The sequence below is a fragment of the Canis aureus genome, chromosome 11 (assembly GCF_053574225.1).
Source record: "Canis aureus isolate CA01 chromosome 11, VMU_Caureus_v.1.0, whole genome shotgun sequence".
Lineage (NCBI taxonomy): Eukaryota > Metazoa > Chordata > Mammalia > Carnivora > Canidae > Canis > Canis aureus.
The window spans coordinates 23,393,785-23,410,527 of record NC_135621.1 but is presented as its reverse complement, the minus strand read 5'-3'; the positions used below and the strand labels follow the sequence as shown (position 1 = coordinate 23,410,527).

The 16,743-nt window shown below is 34.0% G+C and overlaps 1 protein-coding gene across 1 annotated transcript in view; it reads right to left on the bottom strand.

Moving 5' to 3' along the window:
• The window catches only part of SMC1B (structural maintenance of chromosomes 1B), a 70,524-nt gene that overhangs the window by 21,772 nt on the left and 32,009 nt on the right, over positions 1–16,743 (bottom strand). The window contains exons 11-15 of the mRNA XM_077914120.1: positions 16,007–16,186; positions 9,116–9,262; positions 5,583–5,720; positions 5,180–5,296; positions 3,668–3,774 (exon numbers count right to left, since the gene is read on the bottom strand). Of these exons, the coding sequence (XP_077770246.1) occupies positions 3,668–3,774; positions 5,180–5,296; positions 5,583–5,720; positions 9,116–9,262; positions 16,007–16,186 (689 nt within the window). The remainder of the gene's footprint in view (positions 1–3,667; positions 3,775–5,179; positions 5,297–5,582; positions 5,721–9,115; positions 9,263–16,006; positions 16,187–16,743) is intronic.

Below are 16,743 nucleotides of genomic sequence, written 5' to 3'. Positions count from 1 at the left end.
ACTATGGAAGCAGCCCAAATGTCCATCAATTGATGAATGGATAGGGACGCCTGGGTGGCTCAGCGGTTGAGCGCCTGCCTTCCGCCCAGGGCGTGATCCTGGAGTCCCGGGAACGCGTCCCACATCGGGCTCCCTGCATGGAGCCTGCTTCTCCCTCTGCCTGTGTCTCTGCCTCTCTCTCTCTGTGTCTCTCATGAATAAATAAATAAAATCTTTTAAAAATTTGATGAATGGATAAGGAAGATGTGATATATGTATATTCCAGTATATATATAATGGGATTATTATTCAGCCATAAAAAGGATGAAATCTTACCATTTGCAACAACATGCATGAAGCTAGAGAGTATTATGCTAAGTACAATAAATCAGTCAGAGAAAGACAAATACCATATGATTTCTCTCCTCTATGGAATTAAAGAAACAAAACAAATGAACAAAGGAGGAAAAAAAAAGAGAGACCAACCAAAAAACAGACTCTTAACAATAGAGAACAAATAGTTACCACAGGGTAGGTGAGTTGGGGGAAGTGTGAAATAGGTAAAGGGGATTAAGAGTATAGTTATCTTAAAGAGCATGGCATAACATATGAACTGCTCAAGCACTATATTGTATACCTGAAATTAATATAACACTGTATGTTAACTATATTGGGAATAAAGTAAAAAGTAAAAACACAGGTAAAAATAAAAATTAGATTTGTTTTTTGTATCTATATGAGGTGATAAGTGTTAACTAAACTTATACAGTAATCATTTTACAATACATGTAAGTCAAAGCATTATGCTGTACATCTTAAACAGTGATGTATGCCAACTATGTATCAATAAAAACAAAATAAGAGAAGTGCTTATTACAAAATACACCAACCATCTTGATGAGTAGAAGTACAGTAAAGTCTAGATCTTAAATAATCTGCAGTCATAAATGCTTTGTTCCTATTTCTGCATAACTTTGACTCCTTTTAAATATAAAATGACTATCTTGGGCAAAAGGGACTGTCCTTTGAACTATAACATAACCTTGTCATCATCACTGTTAATCTCAAATTAATTAATTAATAATTAATCTCACTTAATCCCAAATTAAGAATTTATAGTTATAATGCTAATGCAATTATATTCAAATAGATAATACATGGATGTGGTACAAAGTTAAAGAGATGTAAAAACACACAAAAAGTAAAATACCCCTATCCCAATCTCTCAGTCTCCTCAGAGGCAACCACTCTTAACGATCTCTAAACACATGTGTTATGTGTATTTTCCCCCAGAATGTCATTTGTCTCAATTTTCTTCATGGTGCCGTTGCCATGCAAAACATGTTATTTCTATACATTTGCATTTTATCTTTTCTTTTATGGCTTCCAGCATTTATGTCATACTCAAAGACCTTCCCTGATCTGAGATTATTTTTAAAAATTCTCTTATGACTCACTCTAGTATTTTTATGCCTTCATTTAATTTATTGAAATCTTTGATTCAGCTGGCATTAATCTGAGTCTAAGGAATGAGACAAGGATCCAAATAGGTTTTTTTCCAGGTTGCAAATAGATGTATCCTAACATTTACTGAAAAGTATATTTTTTTTCTCCACTGATATAAAATGCCAGCTTTATGTTAACTCTAATTTCCCTTATAGATCTGAGTATATTTCTGGACTCCATTTGTGAACAAGCATCTCAAGATTTTAATTAATCCAACTTTATACAGTTTTAAAATCTGAGGTTCTAGTCCTTTCTCACTACCTTTTTCAGATTTTTCTTAGCTAGTTCTGAACGTGAACTCTAGAATTAGCTTATCTAGTAAAAAAACTTTGTCCATATATGTATTGAGATATATGTAAATTAGAGATTAAATTAGGAAGAATCAACTTCTTTATAATATTGAGTCCTCCTATGAAAAAATATGCATTTTTAAATTCAAGGTTATTATTTCTCTGTTCTGTTTAAAAGTTTCTTTTTTTATTAAAATTTTTTTAGGTAAACTTTACCCTCAACGTGAGGCTTGAACTCACAATCCTAAGATCAAGTACTGCATGCTGGGCATCCCTGAAAGTTTCTTTATATACTTTCACATTTAGTAAATGTCTTCTTAAGTACTAAGTATTTTACCTTTTTCATCTCTTAGATAATTGAGACATTTTCTCCCTACATATTGTCTCCCTGGTAGTTTTTAATAAAGGAAGTCTATAAATTTTTAAACTTTTATATTAATTTTTAAAGTTTTCATATTAATGTTTGATTCTAGCCACATTACTGAATTCTTTTTTTCTAACAGTTTTCTAGAAGTTTCAGTTTCTAATTTGTTTCCTAGAAATTTCTAGATATATATCATAGCCTGCAAATAGTAGAAGTTTTATTTCCTCTTTTGTAAATGTTTGTTTATATCTTATTTATATTTCTTGTCTAACTCTATGGACTAGGATTTCTAGAAGAGTATTAGGTAACAGTGGTGATACAGAATATTCTTCTCCGTTCTAACTTTGCTAGGAACACTTCTAGTGTTTTCCAGTGTTGCTCTAATGAAAACATGATGCTGATTTAGAATAAGGTGTATTTTCTCATATCACAGATATCTACTCACATTTTTAACTTTAAATCAAGAATGGATGCTGAATTCTGTCAAGTAACTTCTTCATCTTCTCTAGAGTTGTTCGCATGATTTTTCTTCTTTGATCATTAATATGGCAAATTACAGCAATAATTCCTGATATTGAACCACCCTTTTATTTCTGGAATGAAGTCTACCCTAGATAACAATGTATTATTGTTTTGCTGTGTTGTTGCACTGCTGGTTCCTGCGTAACCTTATTTTATTTGGTTATTTATAGGTAGGAATAATTTAGAGTTTCTTATTCTATGTGTACATGCCTTTTTTGGATTTTTGCATCAATACTATTAAATATTAGGTTCATTTCATAAAAAGGTGTTTCTCTTCCTCTTCTATACTATGAAGCAGCTTAAATATCAAACATTTGTTTAAATGTTGAAGTTACTTGTGCCTTTGAAGTTTGCTGGGATGATTCATTTGTGAAACCATATGTCCCTGGTGAATCTGGGAAGGGAATGCTGAGTCGGAAGCTTTTTTACTTTCTTTTCCTATGGTAATTGGCCTCCTTAGATTTTTCTATTTTAAGAATATGTTTTTTCTTGAAGATTATCAATTTTATTCACAGAGATATTTAAAGAGTAATAAATTATGTTTGACTTTAAAAAAAATAACTACTATATGTGTAATTATGTCCCCATTCTCTTATTTTGTATATTTATGCTTTCTCTCTTTAAAAATTATGGAATAAAAGAATTATATCTCTTTATAAGAATATCAATATTTACTAGCTATTTCTTGATGAACTGAAATGAAGACTCACCCAGATATGATTTCCTTAAATTAAAAAATAATAATTACAGGGGTGCCTGGGTGACTCAATCAATTAAGTGTTGGACTCTTGGTTTTGGCTCAGGTCATGATCTCATGGGTCATGAGATCAAGCCACACACTGGGTTCTGCTGCACTCAGCAGGGAATCTGCTTAAAGATTTTTTCCTTCTGCCCCTCTGCTCTACTCTCTCCCTCTAAAACAGATAAATCTTAAAAAAAAAAAAAGAAAGAATAGTTACATTTATATATGTGTAAGTTGCTTACTAACATCTTCTAATAGAAATACCTTTTCTGATCAATTTCTTGTTGCTGTTTAACATGTTTCTTCTCAAACTCACGAATATTTTCTACACCAATTTCTTCACAAAAGTGTTGGAAAATCTCATCTTCAACCTTTTAAATTTATTTCAAAACAACTGGTTTAATAATTTTAAGAAAGTATACAATGCTTAAACCTAAATTCCTCCTACCAAGAATTCCCTGTATTACAAGGTCAAAAACTAGTCTGAAAAGCATTATTGTACTCTGAGGAACCAGTGCTTTTTTTTTTTTCTTAATTCCTCAAACTACACCCATCTATTTTCAACTTTCTTACTCTAAAATCTAAATAAGAAAGCTCATAACTGGCCTTAATAACTGTTTTGGCTTTTTGAAGTATTGGGAACAAAATTAGAACTATTTCCTTTACATTAGCCACACCATAATATAACATTCTACATAAATAAATAAAATATTCTTTAGATATGAGTAATATTATAGAGTCTGAGGCAATAGAAACCAAGAGGACTAGAGCATAGAATTAAGACTCAGAAAGATTTGGAAGAACTAGAATGAGCCAAATCCAACAAAACAACATCTAACTTCAATATTTTTAAAGCCCTGCATTTATATACAATTATAGGATAAGAAAGGCCTGTTTTAAACAGCAGGACATGTTAAAAAACTTTCAGATTTTAGTTGAATATAAATTAAATATAAATGGGATATGATTGATGGCAGTGGTAGGTTACAATTTACATAACTAGATAATCAAAATTATGGAAAGTTATAGTTCTATGTGTTGAGTCCCACAGTACTCTGTACAGGTCAGACAGTATTTTGACATTATACTTTGTTCTGAGCATTGAGAAACAACAGAGCACCCAGAAGATGGTTGCCAGAGCTACTCTTAAATCCATGGGAAATGTACATGATTAAAGTAATAGGGGTACTTAAGCTGGAAAAGAGATAATTAAGGAACAACAGAAGTGTGGTTTCAAATTCTGTGATATAAGGTAGAACTAAAGCAATGGCTGGAAATTATTAAGTGATGGTGGGACAGACAACTTTCTAAGGATTAGGATCAACAGCAGAATAGATTAAGCCATAAAGTTGCTGTCATTTTTATCAGCAGAGGTTAGATGACCAAATCTTTGTTGCCTCAGAGCCAAGCACTGTGCCTGGTACATATAATACATGTTCAAGAAATAATTACTGAGGGAATAAGTACCTTTAAAAGATAACCTGAAAAGTTCTTTCTTTCTGTTGTTAAGGACAGTGGGAGATGAAAGGTGCTATATAATTTTTACAATGGGCAAGGAGATGCTGGAGAACAGAAGAGAATAACTATGCACTGGTCATTATCTCTTAAGAGGGGCAACAGTGGTTCTCCAAAGACACAAAGAAACTCATCAGGCAAACAAATAAAATCAAGCACTTATCAAACTGCTTTAGCATATATTCAAGAAGTCCCAAATTTGGTATCTGGGCTAGAACTATATTTTACATGTCAACCAGTAACAAATACACCACTCATGACCTTATCTATCTTTTCTTGAAATTCTTCAATTCTTTGTTGCCGTTCTTTGATTCCTTCACTCAACATAGTACATTGAGACTCAATATTTAGTAGTTCACTTTGTAGTTGAGATTGTTCCTAATCACAAAAGAGAAAGATTTCTTTTTAGCATAATTATTTTACCTTTATACGGTGAAGCAAAACAAAAAAGTGAAGATATGTTTTAGAATAAAAAGGGAATCCGTGAGACAAAGTAAATGCAGGTAAGGCTATATGTCAAGATTAACAACCACAAAAATAAACTAGAATATAACCTCAATCATGAGTTAAAGTGTAAAAACTACATGATGCTATATAAATGTAATTCCTCAAATTCTCGGTCCTGCTTCTCATCTCCACCAAGTTTTCTATAAGCCCATATTACCCGGTAAAAAGCAGCAAGTTGTTTCTTTTTAATCATCTCTAGTTCACTCTGAGAATATTTGAGTCGTGTATGAGTTCCTTGTACTAGAGTTTGTATTTGTTTCAAATCTGCTTCCTTGCGAAGTATCTTCATTAAATCCTAAAAAGGGAGAGAAATAGAACATTTTACAACGGAAAGGTACTTTCACATGTCATAATTCCCCCTTCTGATAAGAGACTGATAATTAAGTACACAAGTCATCTGGAGGGATCACAATGCCCTAGAGCATCTCCAAAGACTACCATGCTTCCTAGTAGGAAACAGGAGTGAAAAATGAGGAATGGGAAGGGTGCGTTCCATCCAAGGCACACAAGTGACATAAATGGGATTAGCCTTCCTTTGAGTCCATTCCTTCCTCCTTGCCCACCCTATTACTCAATCAAAATAACTCCCTGGTATATGTATGTTCTTCTGTATTTTTACTCCTAGTCTTTCTATGAATACATGCGTACATAGTCACCTATATGTGGTTTTTTTCACTCTTATTTTACAAATTTAGAATCCGGTTGAATGTGCTTTTCTGCCTCCTGTTTTACTCATTCAGTTACTCATAAAAGTCAGCTGATAAAGCTCTAAATTGATTCCTTCAATGGCTGTATTTTATTCCAGTGTGTAAGTGTACCAAAATTATTCAACTGTTCTCTTAATGATGGGCCTTTGCTTTGTCCAGTCTCTGCCATTACTAACAGGGCTACAACAACAGGCTTATGTGTTTTCATTTCCATGCAGTAGGTGCCCCAGGGTGAGATCAATGGCTCAAATTCATGCGTCTAATAGCTGCTACCCACTGCTTTCCAATGGCTGTATTAAGTCACGTTTCTATAAATAGTGTAGGAGTACGTTTCTTTACATCTCCACCAGCATTTACATATTTTTCCAAGCCTTATTGATAGGTGTGGAGTACAATGAATTTAGCATGTATTCTCCTGAGTACTATACTCTGTATTGAGCAATTTTTCATGTGTATTAGCCAATGGACTTCTTCCTGCAAACTGTCTAATCTTATCCTTTTCCCAGATGTTCTATCATAAAGTCCTTTTCATGTCAACTTGTGAAGAGATCTTTGATAGTACAGAAACTAGTCTTCATTTTAAACTTCAAAAAACATATATAATGACTCTTATCCTCGTTTAATTTTTTTTTACATTCAGGTTTTTAATCTATCTGGAATTTATTTACTTATTTTTTAAAGATTTTATTTGAGAAAGTGAGCAAGAGATTCTTAAGTAATAAATACCCTTATATCTCATCTTTCTTCTTTAATAATGAAGGTATTTCCTCTTGAAGGTATTTCCTCTTGATGCTTTTATGTGTCTCAAAGACTTTCCATTTACCACTTTCAGGACATTTTATAATTTGCCTTTTGGTTACTTCTTTGATCCCCAAGCTATCTACAAGTCCATTTCTTAATTTCTATGCACACAAAAACTTTTTAGTCATTACTTCTAACTTCATTAAATTATAATCAAGATGACCTTTTATTTTATTTTTTTGTGATTTATTTATTTATTTATTCTTTTTTAAATCTTTTTTTTAATTTATTTTTATTGGTGTTCAATTTACCAACATACAATAACCCCCAGTGCCCGTCACCCATTCACTCCCACCCCCCACCCTCCTCCCCTTCTACAACCCCTAGTTCGTTTCCCAGAGTTAGCAGTCTTTACGTTCTGTCTCCCTTTCTGATACTTCCCACACATTTCTTCTCCCTTCCCTTATATTCCCTTTCACTATTATTTATATTCCCCAAATGAATGAGAACATATAATGTTTGTCCTTCTCTGACTGACTTACTTCACTCAGCATAATACCCTCCAGTTCCATCCACGTTGAAGCAAATGGTGGGTATTTGTCATTTCTAATAGCTGAGTAATATTCCATTGTATACATAAACCACATCTTCTTTATCCACTCAAGATGACCTTTTAAAAAGCTACTGAGGTTTCCATTATGGACAAGCATATGATCAGTTTTTAAAAGTGTTTCATGGATATTCTAAATAATAGCTCACATTTATTGAGCACTTACCAGTGTTCTATCAAGTTTACATTATTAACCTACATAACTCTTTCAACAGTGCTATGGAAGAGGCATTATTGTTATCCCTACTCTCAGTCCAGGGTCCAGGGAGGAGGCTGACTACAAAGAAACCAGGGCGGGATGGAAATGTTCTGTGATTGTGGGGGTGATTAAATGACTACATACATTTGTCCAAACTTACTGAATCACACACTTAAAGTAGGTGGTGTATATAAATTATACCTCAACACAATGAAAAGTCAAACAATATTATTTACAACATATATGATTTAAGAACAAATTTACTCATTATACAAATAATTCTTAAGAGTAGGTAGCAAAATAATAAGCGCCTAATAGAAAAATGTACATAGGAGATAAACAGTTTGAAGAAAAAATTACCAAGAACCAATAAAACAAGGGGAAATGCTCAATCTCAGATATAATTTAAGAAAGGCATACTAAAACAATTAGATTATATTTATATAAATATAAATATATATAAATATCATATATATATTACCAATCAGACTGGTAAAGATGGAAATATCTGCTAATATCTCATGTTGCAATTCAGCGGCATACACACTCTACTACAGGTGTTCTTTTGATGGGAACTTAGCAACACCTATTAATAGTTTAAATATGTATAGCCTTAGACTCAGAAATTCCACATATAGGAATTCATCTTAAGAGATATATTTATACAAATAAAGATATTTTAAATAATAACAACAAATATTTATATAGTACTCACACATGCCAGTCACGTTTTTTTTTTTTTAACTGGATTACATGATTTAACCCTTAAAATAACTCTAAAAGGAAGGTACTTTTATTATACTCATTTTATAGGTGGGAAAACTAAAGTACAAAGAGTTTAGGTAACTTGCCCAAGGTCATAGTGTTAGTAAGTAGCTAGTAAGTAGGTTAGCCAGGATTTAAAGGCCAGCAGTGTGGCTACACAACTCATACTCCTAGGTACTGTGTTATTCTCCTTCTCTATAGAATGTTTAATGCTGCCTCATTTGTAACCCAAAATGTCCATTGTCCAGCAAAACCCAAAATGTCCATTATTGGAGACTGTTAAGTAAACAACTTTTACAATGAAATACCAGGCAGGATTCATTACAAATAAGTGGTTCTCTGTATGCTAAGATGAAAATGTTAAATGAAAAAGCTTCTTGTAAACACTATTTGTAGCAAAATCCCATCATAAAGCAAACAGGAAAAATAATACATATGGTTGCATATACAAAGAAAATTCCTAGACGCTATATATCAAACGATGTTTAGTAAATATCACTGAGCTATGAGGATAGGTAAGAGAAAGATTTTTATCTTTTACTTTATTCTGTTTTGCTTTACTTAAAGTTTTTTAAACTATAAACATGGTACTTTTATTACCACAAAAATTAGTTTAAAAACACAATTATTCTACTTAGTATTCCACAACTTTTACAGCATGGGCTTACTTTTAATTCTTGGATCAGCTGGGCTCTTCTGTCTCTTAAGTTTTTTATCTCCTTCTCATCCCAGCATCTAGCCTTGTATTTTAAGTCGCTTGACCCTCCAGAGATCACCCCAGATTTTAAAAATAATGTTCCATCAAGAGCTACTGTCTGTAAAATTAAAAACATTTTATCCTGGAGAAATGCACATAAGGAAGATAAAAATAGGATATAAAATGGCAATTTTTACAGCTGAGAGTTTATAGATGAGTAAAGTACATACTGAAATTCACTAATAAAATACCTCACTTAAAGAGGGACACTAGCTAATAAACCACAAATACAACATTCTGTTTTGCTAAGGCCCAAAGCAATTCTAGACAACAAACCAGCAGCAGTTAAAAAGGTTAAAAATAAATAGTATATTAGTTCCAAACATGTTCAATATTGAGAAGCAAACACCAAGGATATTGTACTTAGTATCAAAAAGCTTGCATTATATAATCCTGTATTTTGAAGATTTGTTATCACATGTCAATGGCATATTATGAAAACAGCCTTAGCAACTTTAGGACAGCAAACATAGCACCTTCTCCAAGATGCATATGAAACTGTGATCAAGAAAAAAATTTAAATGGAGTCAAAGGTATAAAATAGCTTCAAGTTTATAGTCCTGTGATTACATATATGCTTTATAGGATACATGATTCTTAATGTTTTGTAAATGTTTTGTAATTATTTTGTGAAAGCAGGAGAGGACCATGTTTGGAAGACTAAAACCATGCAACATGAGTTTAGGAAGAAAAAAAAAAGCCAACAAATAGGAGTTTCATTCATTCCTTCATTCAGACAAACCCTCCCCACGTGCTACTGTGTTTGAGGCATTCTATACTGGGGACTAGAGAGACCAATGGGAGTGACAAATGGTACTGCCCTCAGTCAATCATGCTAGTGGGAAAAGAAACATATCATTGTAACATAAAGTGATGAAAAGCCAGAGTCATATTCAGAGCAATCTGGAAGCATAAAATTGGGGGGGTCCTCACCCAGCCACTCCATAAAAGGCTTCCTGAAGAGGGGAAGGTATTCACTGTATCATATCAGAAGAACTAGTTAGAAGCTAGGTAGCTATATTTAGCAGAAAATTCAGTTTATTTCTCTCTCACAATTACAAAGGTACACATTAAAGGGTTTGTATGTGGCTCCATAATTAACAAACCCAGACTCCTGATATAATATTGCTCTATCATCCTTAGTATTTGGATTACTCTTCAAGGGAGACAGCCTTTTTATTTTTTGGAAGGTCTTAGGGGCCCTCTTCCCTCCCAGTTGTTAGTTTGGCAGTGAGTTTGGTCACTGGGTCTGAAATGGCTCTTTGGACAAACACTAGATCTTTACTGGGCAGCAACAGCAGAGGCAATAGAAACTGAGCTCCTGATGGGAAGCTCTCTCTGGTTGGGAAGTTGGTCCAAGTTTCCCTGACCAGGAAGGGAAACTACTGTTACACACTTCACTGATTCTTCCAACATCTCCACAAAAAATAAAGTGTTATGGAGACAGCATCCCTCTCCTGGAATACTTTTAGCTCACGCTATTTTTGACTGGCCAAACCACACCCCTATTGAATGAAAGGTAAAGATCCACACAGGCTTTTAAGTTCTCCATAAAGCTTACTTTACTATGTGACTATGTGTCACTAGTGATGCGTGTGTATTCTCTTATATGACAGTTTTCAAAGTCATTTTGTAGTCCAGGAGAATCCTACAGCTCTAGCTATTGTGTCTACGTTTTAAGATAGAAGGTAAAAGGGTTCTATTAATAAACTTTCCTGGCATATCTTTGATGACTGCCATTTACTTGCAGGGGCCCCTCCTAGTTAACACAGTAAGATCAGGTTTCTGTTAGCAAGGACAAAGGGGATAGGGATACAGAGGCAACTGCAGTCTCCAAAACAGACAGGTAGGAAATAACCAGGAAAAGGGTAGTGGCAGGCCACTGGCTATGAGGCACAGACACATAAACAGATTGTGTGTATGCATGTGTCACAGAGGTGGGATGGAGAAAGAGGGAACAAAGAGTTCGGAATTCCTAGCAAGTAAAGTGAGAGTTAAGGAATCAGTTGGAGGTGAGGCTAGCAGGCAGGGCAGACTGTAGAGCCCTTTGTGTGGCATCTTAGGAAGAATGGGGATGGAGTACAATTGAGGACTGATGGGTTTATGGAGAGCATGGAGGCGGACTAGCACTGAACAGTGTGATAGCACTGAGAGGTGGTCAGACAGGTGCTTTTAACAGACAGACCACTCTGGCAACTATTTGGAAAATGGATTGGTTCAAGTGAGCCAGAAGTGATGGTAAGAAATCAGCCAATAATAGCTAGGATGAAGAAACGGAAAAAGATCTGAGAAATGTTTAGGACATATAATCAGGCAATTATAATCCTCTGGGGATTACAGAAATTACATGGAAATCCCTGAGGAAAAACCAGAACTTCATATGGCTAGAAGAGTTGTACCAAAAATTAAATACAGGAGATCAATATTTAGAAAGAACATAAATTTAGACATACTGATTTTACAGTGCTTGTGGGCTTATATTTTACTTACTTACAACATATATCTTATTTTCTGAAAGAAACTAGATTTTATAAATTATAATAAACATAAATATGCAGTAAGATAACTACAAATAGTAGAGATAAGAAATTATACTAGGTGAAAAAAGAACCAAGTATAATAATCCAGACTATTATAATGAGAAATCATTAAATTCAATTAAGCTGGGATCCCTGAGTGGCTTAGCAGTTTAGCACCTGCCTTTGGCCCAGGGTGTGATCCTGGAATTCCAGGATCAAGTCCCACATCGGGCTCCCTGCATGGAGCCTGCTTCTCCCTATGCCTGTGTCTCTGCCTCTCTCTTTCTCTCTGTGTCTCTCATGAATAAATAAATAAAATGTTAAAAAAAAAAAGAATTCAATTAAGCTGTTAGATTAAGAAAGATTATTCAATATATGATATTAGCACAGGCAATTAACTATTTAGGGGGAAAGCTAACAGCTACAGCTACTAATGCAAATCAAAATAAATCCCAGATTAAAATTAAAATACAGAAGTGGTACCACCAAGAAAAGTGAAGAAAGGTTAAGTAAATCCATACTTGGTTTCATAGTAAAGACCAACTATGTAAAAACAAAACTTAGAAAAGGTAAGGGATAAGCTGATTTTTAACTATATGGCATAGACACCATGGTACACACTAGACACTTCCAGGGTCTGGCTGCCAGATTTAGCAAACAGAAATATGGCATTCCCAGTTAAATGTGAATTTCAGGTAAACAATGAAGAGTTTTTGAATATATATACATGTGTCCGAATATCTTCTCTTTCAACTCTATTCTAGGAGACAAGTTAGGGATGGTTTTCATTTCCCTTTTTGAGCTCTATTTTCCAAAATTTCTAAACTGCACACTTATTAACTTCTATTTCTGATATATAAAAATCAAATATAATGCTGAAGAAGAACCTCAGTGGGCCTGGCTTGGAGAGAAATGTATCAAGAACTCAGCTACGAAGAATCTGCCACACTGTGCATAGGATTGCCATGACAGCACCCTCTTCCCAGCCACTGTATTCAGGTAAAAATCAACTTCTCCTCTCTGAGCAGGGGGTACAAACAATGATTTTCTGAGGTTATTTTTACTTTATTGCTTGCCTGGCTGTTGCTGTTGTTACTGCAACCATTTACTATTGCATATACTGTGCCCGATGTAGTGCATATATGCTATTTGATTCTATGTTCACAAGCCTATGATGTAGATATTATTTCCATTTTATAGATAGGGGATAAAAGATATTAGGTAACTTGCCTAAGGCCATACGCAGGGACTCTCGTCCAAGTTGGTCAAATATCAATGGCCATGTTCTTAACCACCATGTTATATATATCTCCTTCAATGCCAAAAACATAGTAACAATTTGTAGAATTATGGATCTTAGGGGTTTTAATAGTTCCTGTGTTTATTAAAACAACTCATTTCTTCTAAAGGTAAATATAATCTTGGATAACCTATTTTCATTTGACTTGCAGTCAAATTCTTATTCCAGAAGGACTATAATTTTTATTTCCAGCATGCAATTTCCTTAACTTACAGCTTACATTAGTTGGCCAGGGCAGTAATCCTATCCCCACATTGAGGGTTACATTCCTGAAAAATAACCTGGCTGATGCAACTGGGATTTCATTTAAAATAAGGAGTGGAGGAATTTTTAAAATTACATTAAATAAAAGTTTGAGAAAGTATGGTATGGGGTAGAAAAAAATTCTTTGCCACTAAAAATGTTTTCTGCAGGATTATCAATCATTCCACTGAATCAACTTCAACTGTCTCAAGAAATAGTGTTTCAGTGTTACAAACTAACTATAATTCTATAATTTTTGTATTATGTAGATTATACGTAATTTTGAAGTTGCCTTTCATTGGTCTAAAAAATAATATACTTTAACATTTTGTTTCTGAAAAAAAAAATTTTGTTTCTGAATGGATGAGACAGTCACATATTTCAAAGTCCAAAAAATACAAGACTGTAGAGTGAAAAACTCCCCTGGCTGTTGCCACCCATGTGCCTTCCCAAGAGGTAATCAAAGGTGTGAATTTCTTATAGATGCTTCCAGAAATGTTTTTGCATAAACACTTGCAAAATGTTTGATACAGATATCATCCCTTATTTCCCCATTGTTTTTACACAGATGGTAGCATACTTACACTAGTCTGCATATTACTTTCTAAAAAATTGAATAGATCTTGGAGACTGCCTCATTCTTGTATATAAAGAAATTTATTCTTATTTAGGATTGCATAGTATTCCATTCTATGAAAGCACTATAATGTTATTGAACTAGGCTTGTCTGGATTGTTTCCAATTTTTCCTGTTACACAAAATGGTTCAATAAATAAATTTTGTACATACATATATCATTTCATTTACATGTGAGTTTATCTGTATGTGAAGTTCCCAAAAACTATAACTGGAAGAACTGTACTACATGGAGCTGGTACAAATTCATACTCTAACAGTAGTAAATGGTAGGGCTTCTTTCCTCATAAAGTGTTAGCAATCCTTTTTTTTTTTAAAGATTTTATTTATTTATTCATGAGAGACACACACAGAGAGGCAGAGACACAGGCAGAGGGAGAAGCAGGCTCTATGCAGGGAGCCTGACATGGGACTCGATCCCGGGTCTCTAGGATCATGCCCTGGGCTGCAGGCGGCACTAAACCGCTGAGCCACCCGGGCTGCCTAACAAACTTTTTAATGTTGATCAACCTGACAGGTGAAAATAGTATTTCACTCATTTGGCAGAAAACTTACTCTAGTGTTGGGAAGTCACAATGATGCCACAGACACTGCCCTTTCGTCTGAATTCTGTGAATCTCCACCTGGCCTACCCTGGGGTGGAACCTGAACGGTACTGTTGCCCTTGTCTAACCTTCTTCCCTACATCCCTGGCAATGGTCGTTTTCTGTGAAAACAGCAGTGAACAGGTTTGGTTTTGCACTGGCCCCGAGGAAATGGATCAGGAGTTGTATGGGCAAGAGGGAAGGATGAGAGCCATTGGAGAACTGAGAATGAATTTTTTTTCTTTTTAACATTTTTTTATATTAGTAATAAATGTAGTGGAAACAAGCAAAAAAAAGTATTTCAGTGTAATTTTAATGGTAATTTCCTATATTTTAAGTGACGATGAGCTTTCATATTTAAGAACAATTATATTTCCTTTTATGAAAATAAGTTTATTCATATCCTTTGTCCATTTTTCTACTTTGGACCTCGCTGATTTGCAGGAAAATTTGCTCTTTACTGTGAGCTGTAAACATTCTCCATGTTTTTTGCTTTTGCTTACAGTGTTTTTGCCATGCAGAATTTTTTTAGGTTCATGTGAATGTAACTCATCTTTTATAACTTTTGTCATACTGAAATGGTCTCACCGTTTCTGACATTAAGAATAAATTTCCCATGCTTTCTCTCAGCATACTTACAGTTTCATCTCCTACATTTGTTTTGAAGCCATCAAAAACGTATTCCGATATAAGGTATGAAGTTTAGATTCAACCATATTCTATTCCAGATGGTACTGTTTTTTCAGCTTACTATTCCCTGCATTTTATTCTCTTGTTCAATGTGTGTAGTTTTTGGAAAAATTATCTTTTCATAAATTACTAGCTAGTTAACGACATTTTTCTGAATCTGCTTTTTGTTACATCATATTAAAAGGGCAAAGCATAAATAGATCTTTCTATTCACTTTTTTGAGTAACAATCATCCAGTCTATGGGAAAGGAAGCAAATAACTGTTTCTCCGGTTAAGGAGAAGGGATGGAATAATCACATGTATTCAAATAGACTCCATATTTTAAATTTTTGCTATATAAATTTTAAAAATATTTTAAAATTGAGTTACCATAAAAATCTTGATGACCAAACTATAGCTAGCAGAACTGCTGCTATATATAAGATAAGCTGCTGCAAACTATATAAGATAAGCTTATCTAATATAGTTTATAAATACTGTATGTAGTTCATAATCTAGCCAAAATACCATTTTGTGATTTAACTTGCACTATTTGAATTTTAAAAATTCTAAAACATGATATCAAACCTATAGAAAGATAATCAAGTCCATGGAAAACCAAGAGCACAAATTCAAGACATTGGATGATTTCTGTGAAAATGTGACATCTATTCAAATGTTCTACACATCCTAAAACAGCGAAAATTCTAGAAGTGGAATAATAGTAAGAAGGTTAAAGTCCCTGAAATATACTTGATACAAATAAGACAAAGCAGATTAAAATTTTGGAATAATGAAAACAAGATACAGTCTAGAGGAGTTACCCCAAAGTATGATCTAAGCCTCTTACTTTCCGTCTCTCAGGTCCACCGAATGCAATATGCCTTGCTTCTTCCACAGTCTCACAGACAAGGCCATTTCCACACACAAACTGAATTACTTTCTTCAGCTGAGGAAAATGAGTCTTTATGACATCAATCACCATTTTACAGCCTTTAATTTCCCTTAATCTTTCATTGATTGGCTTAATCTAAAAGGTTAAAAAATATTTGATATATTAGATACTCTAAAATAAAAACCAAACAGTACATCCCCCAAAAGCATACATACTAGTAAAAAAAAAAAAAACAAACTACAGAATGTACTTATACATAGTAAAATTTTGACCAGAATCTGATGAATTATATCCCAACAGTGGCTCATGTAATATTTAAAGAAAACACACTTCAGCAAAAAACAGAAGACATAATTTACAGATTCAATTCTGCCACTGACCAGCTGGGACAAAGCCATGTATGAGAAGTGTTCCATACTCTCAAAATCAGAAAATCTAGTGGGAAAAAATACCTATTTACATATGTGTCAAAAGAATAGCACGTCATGGAACTCAGAAAATCATGTTAGGCTTAAATGACCAGGAAAGCCTTCAGACCCTCTTTGACATGACTTTTAATTTTTAAGCTGGGTTTGTAAATAGATTTTTTTAAAAAAGATGTTTGCAATGATTACTGAAGAACAGCAGGCATGACCTCATTTTTATGAGAAGAAACCAATGAGAACTAACGACAAGCAGGGCTGACAGTCAAA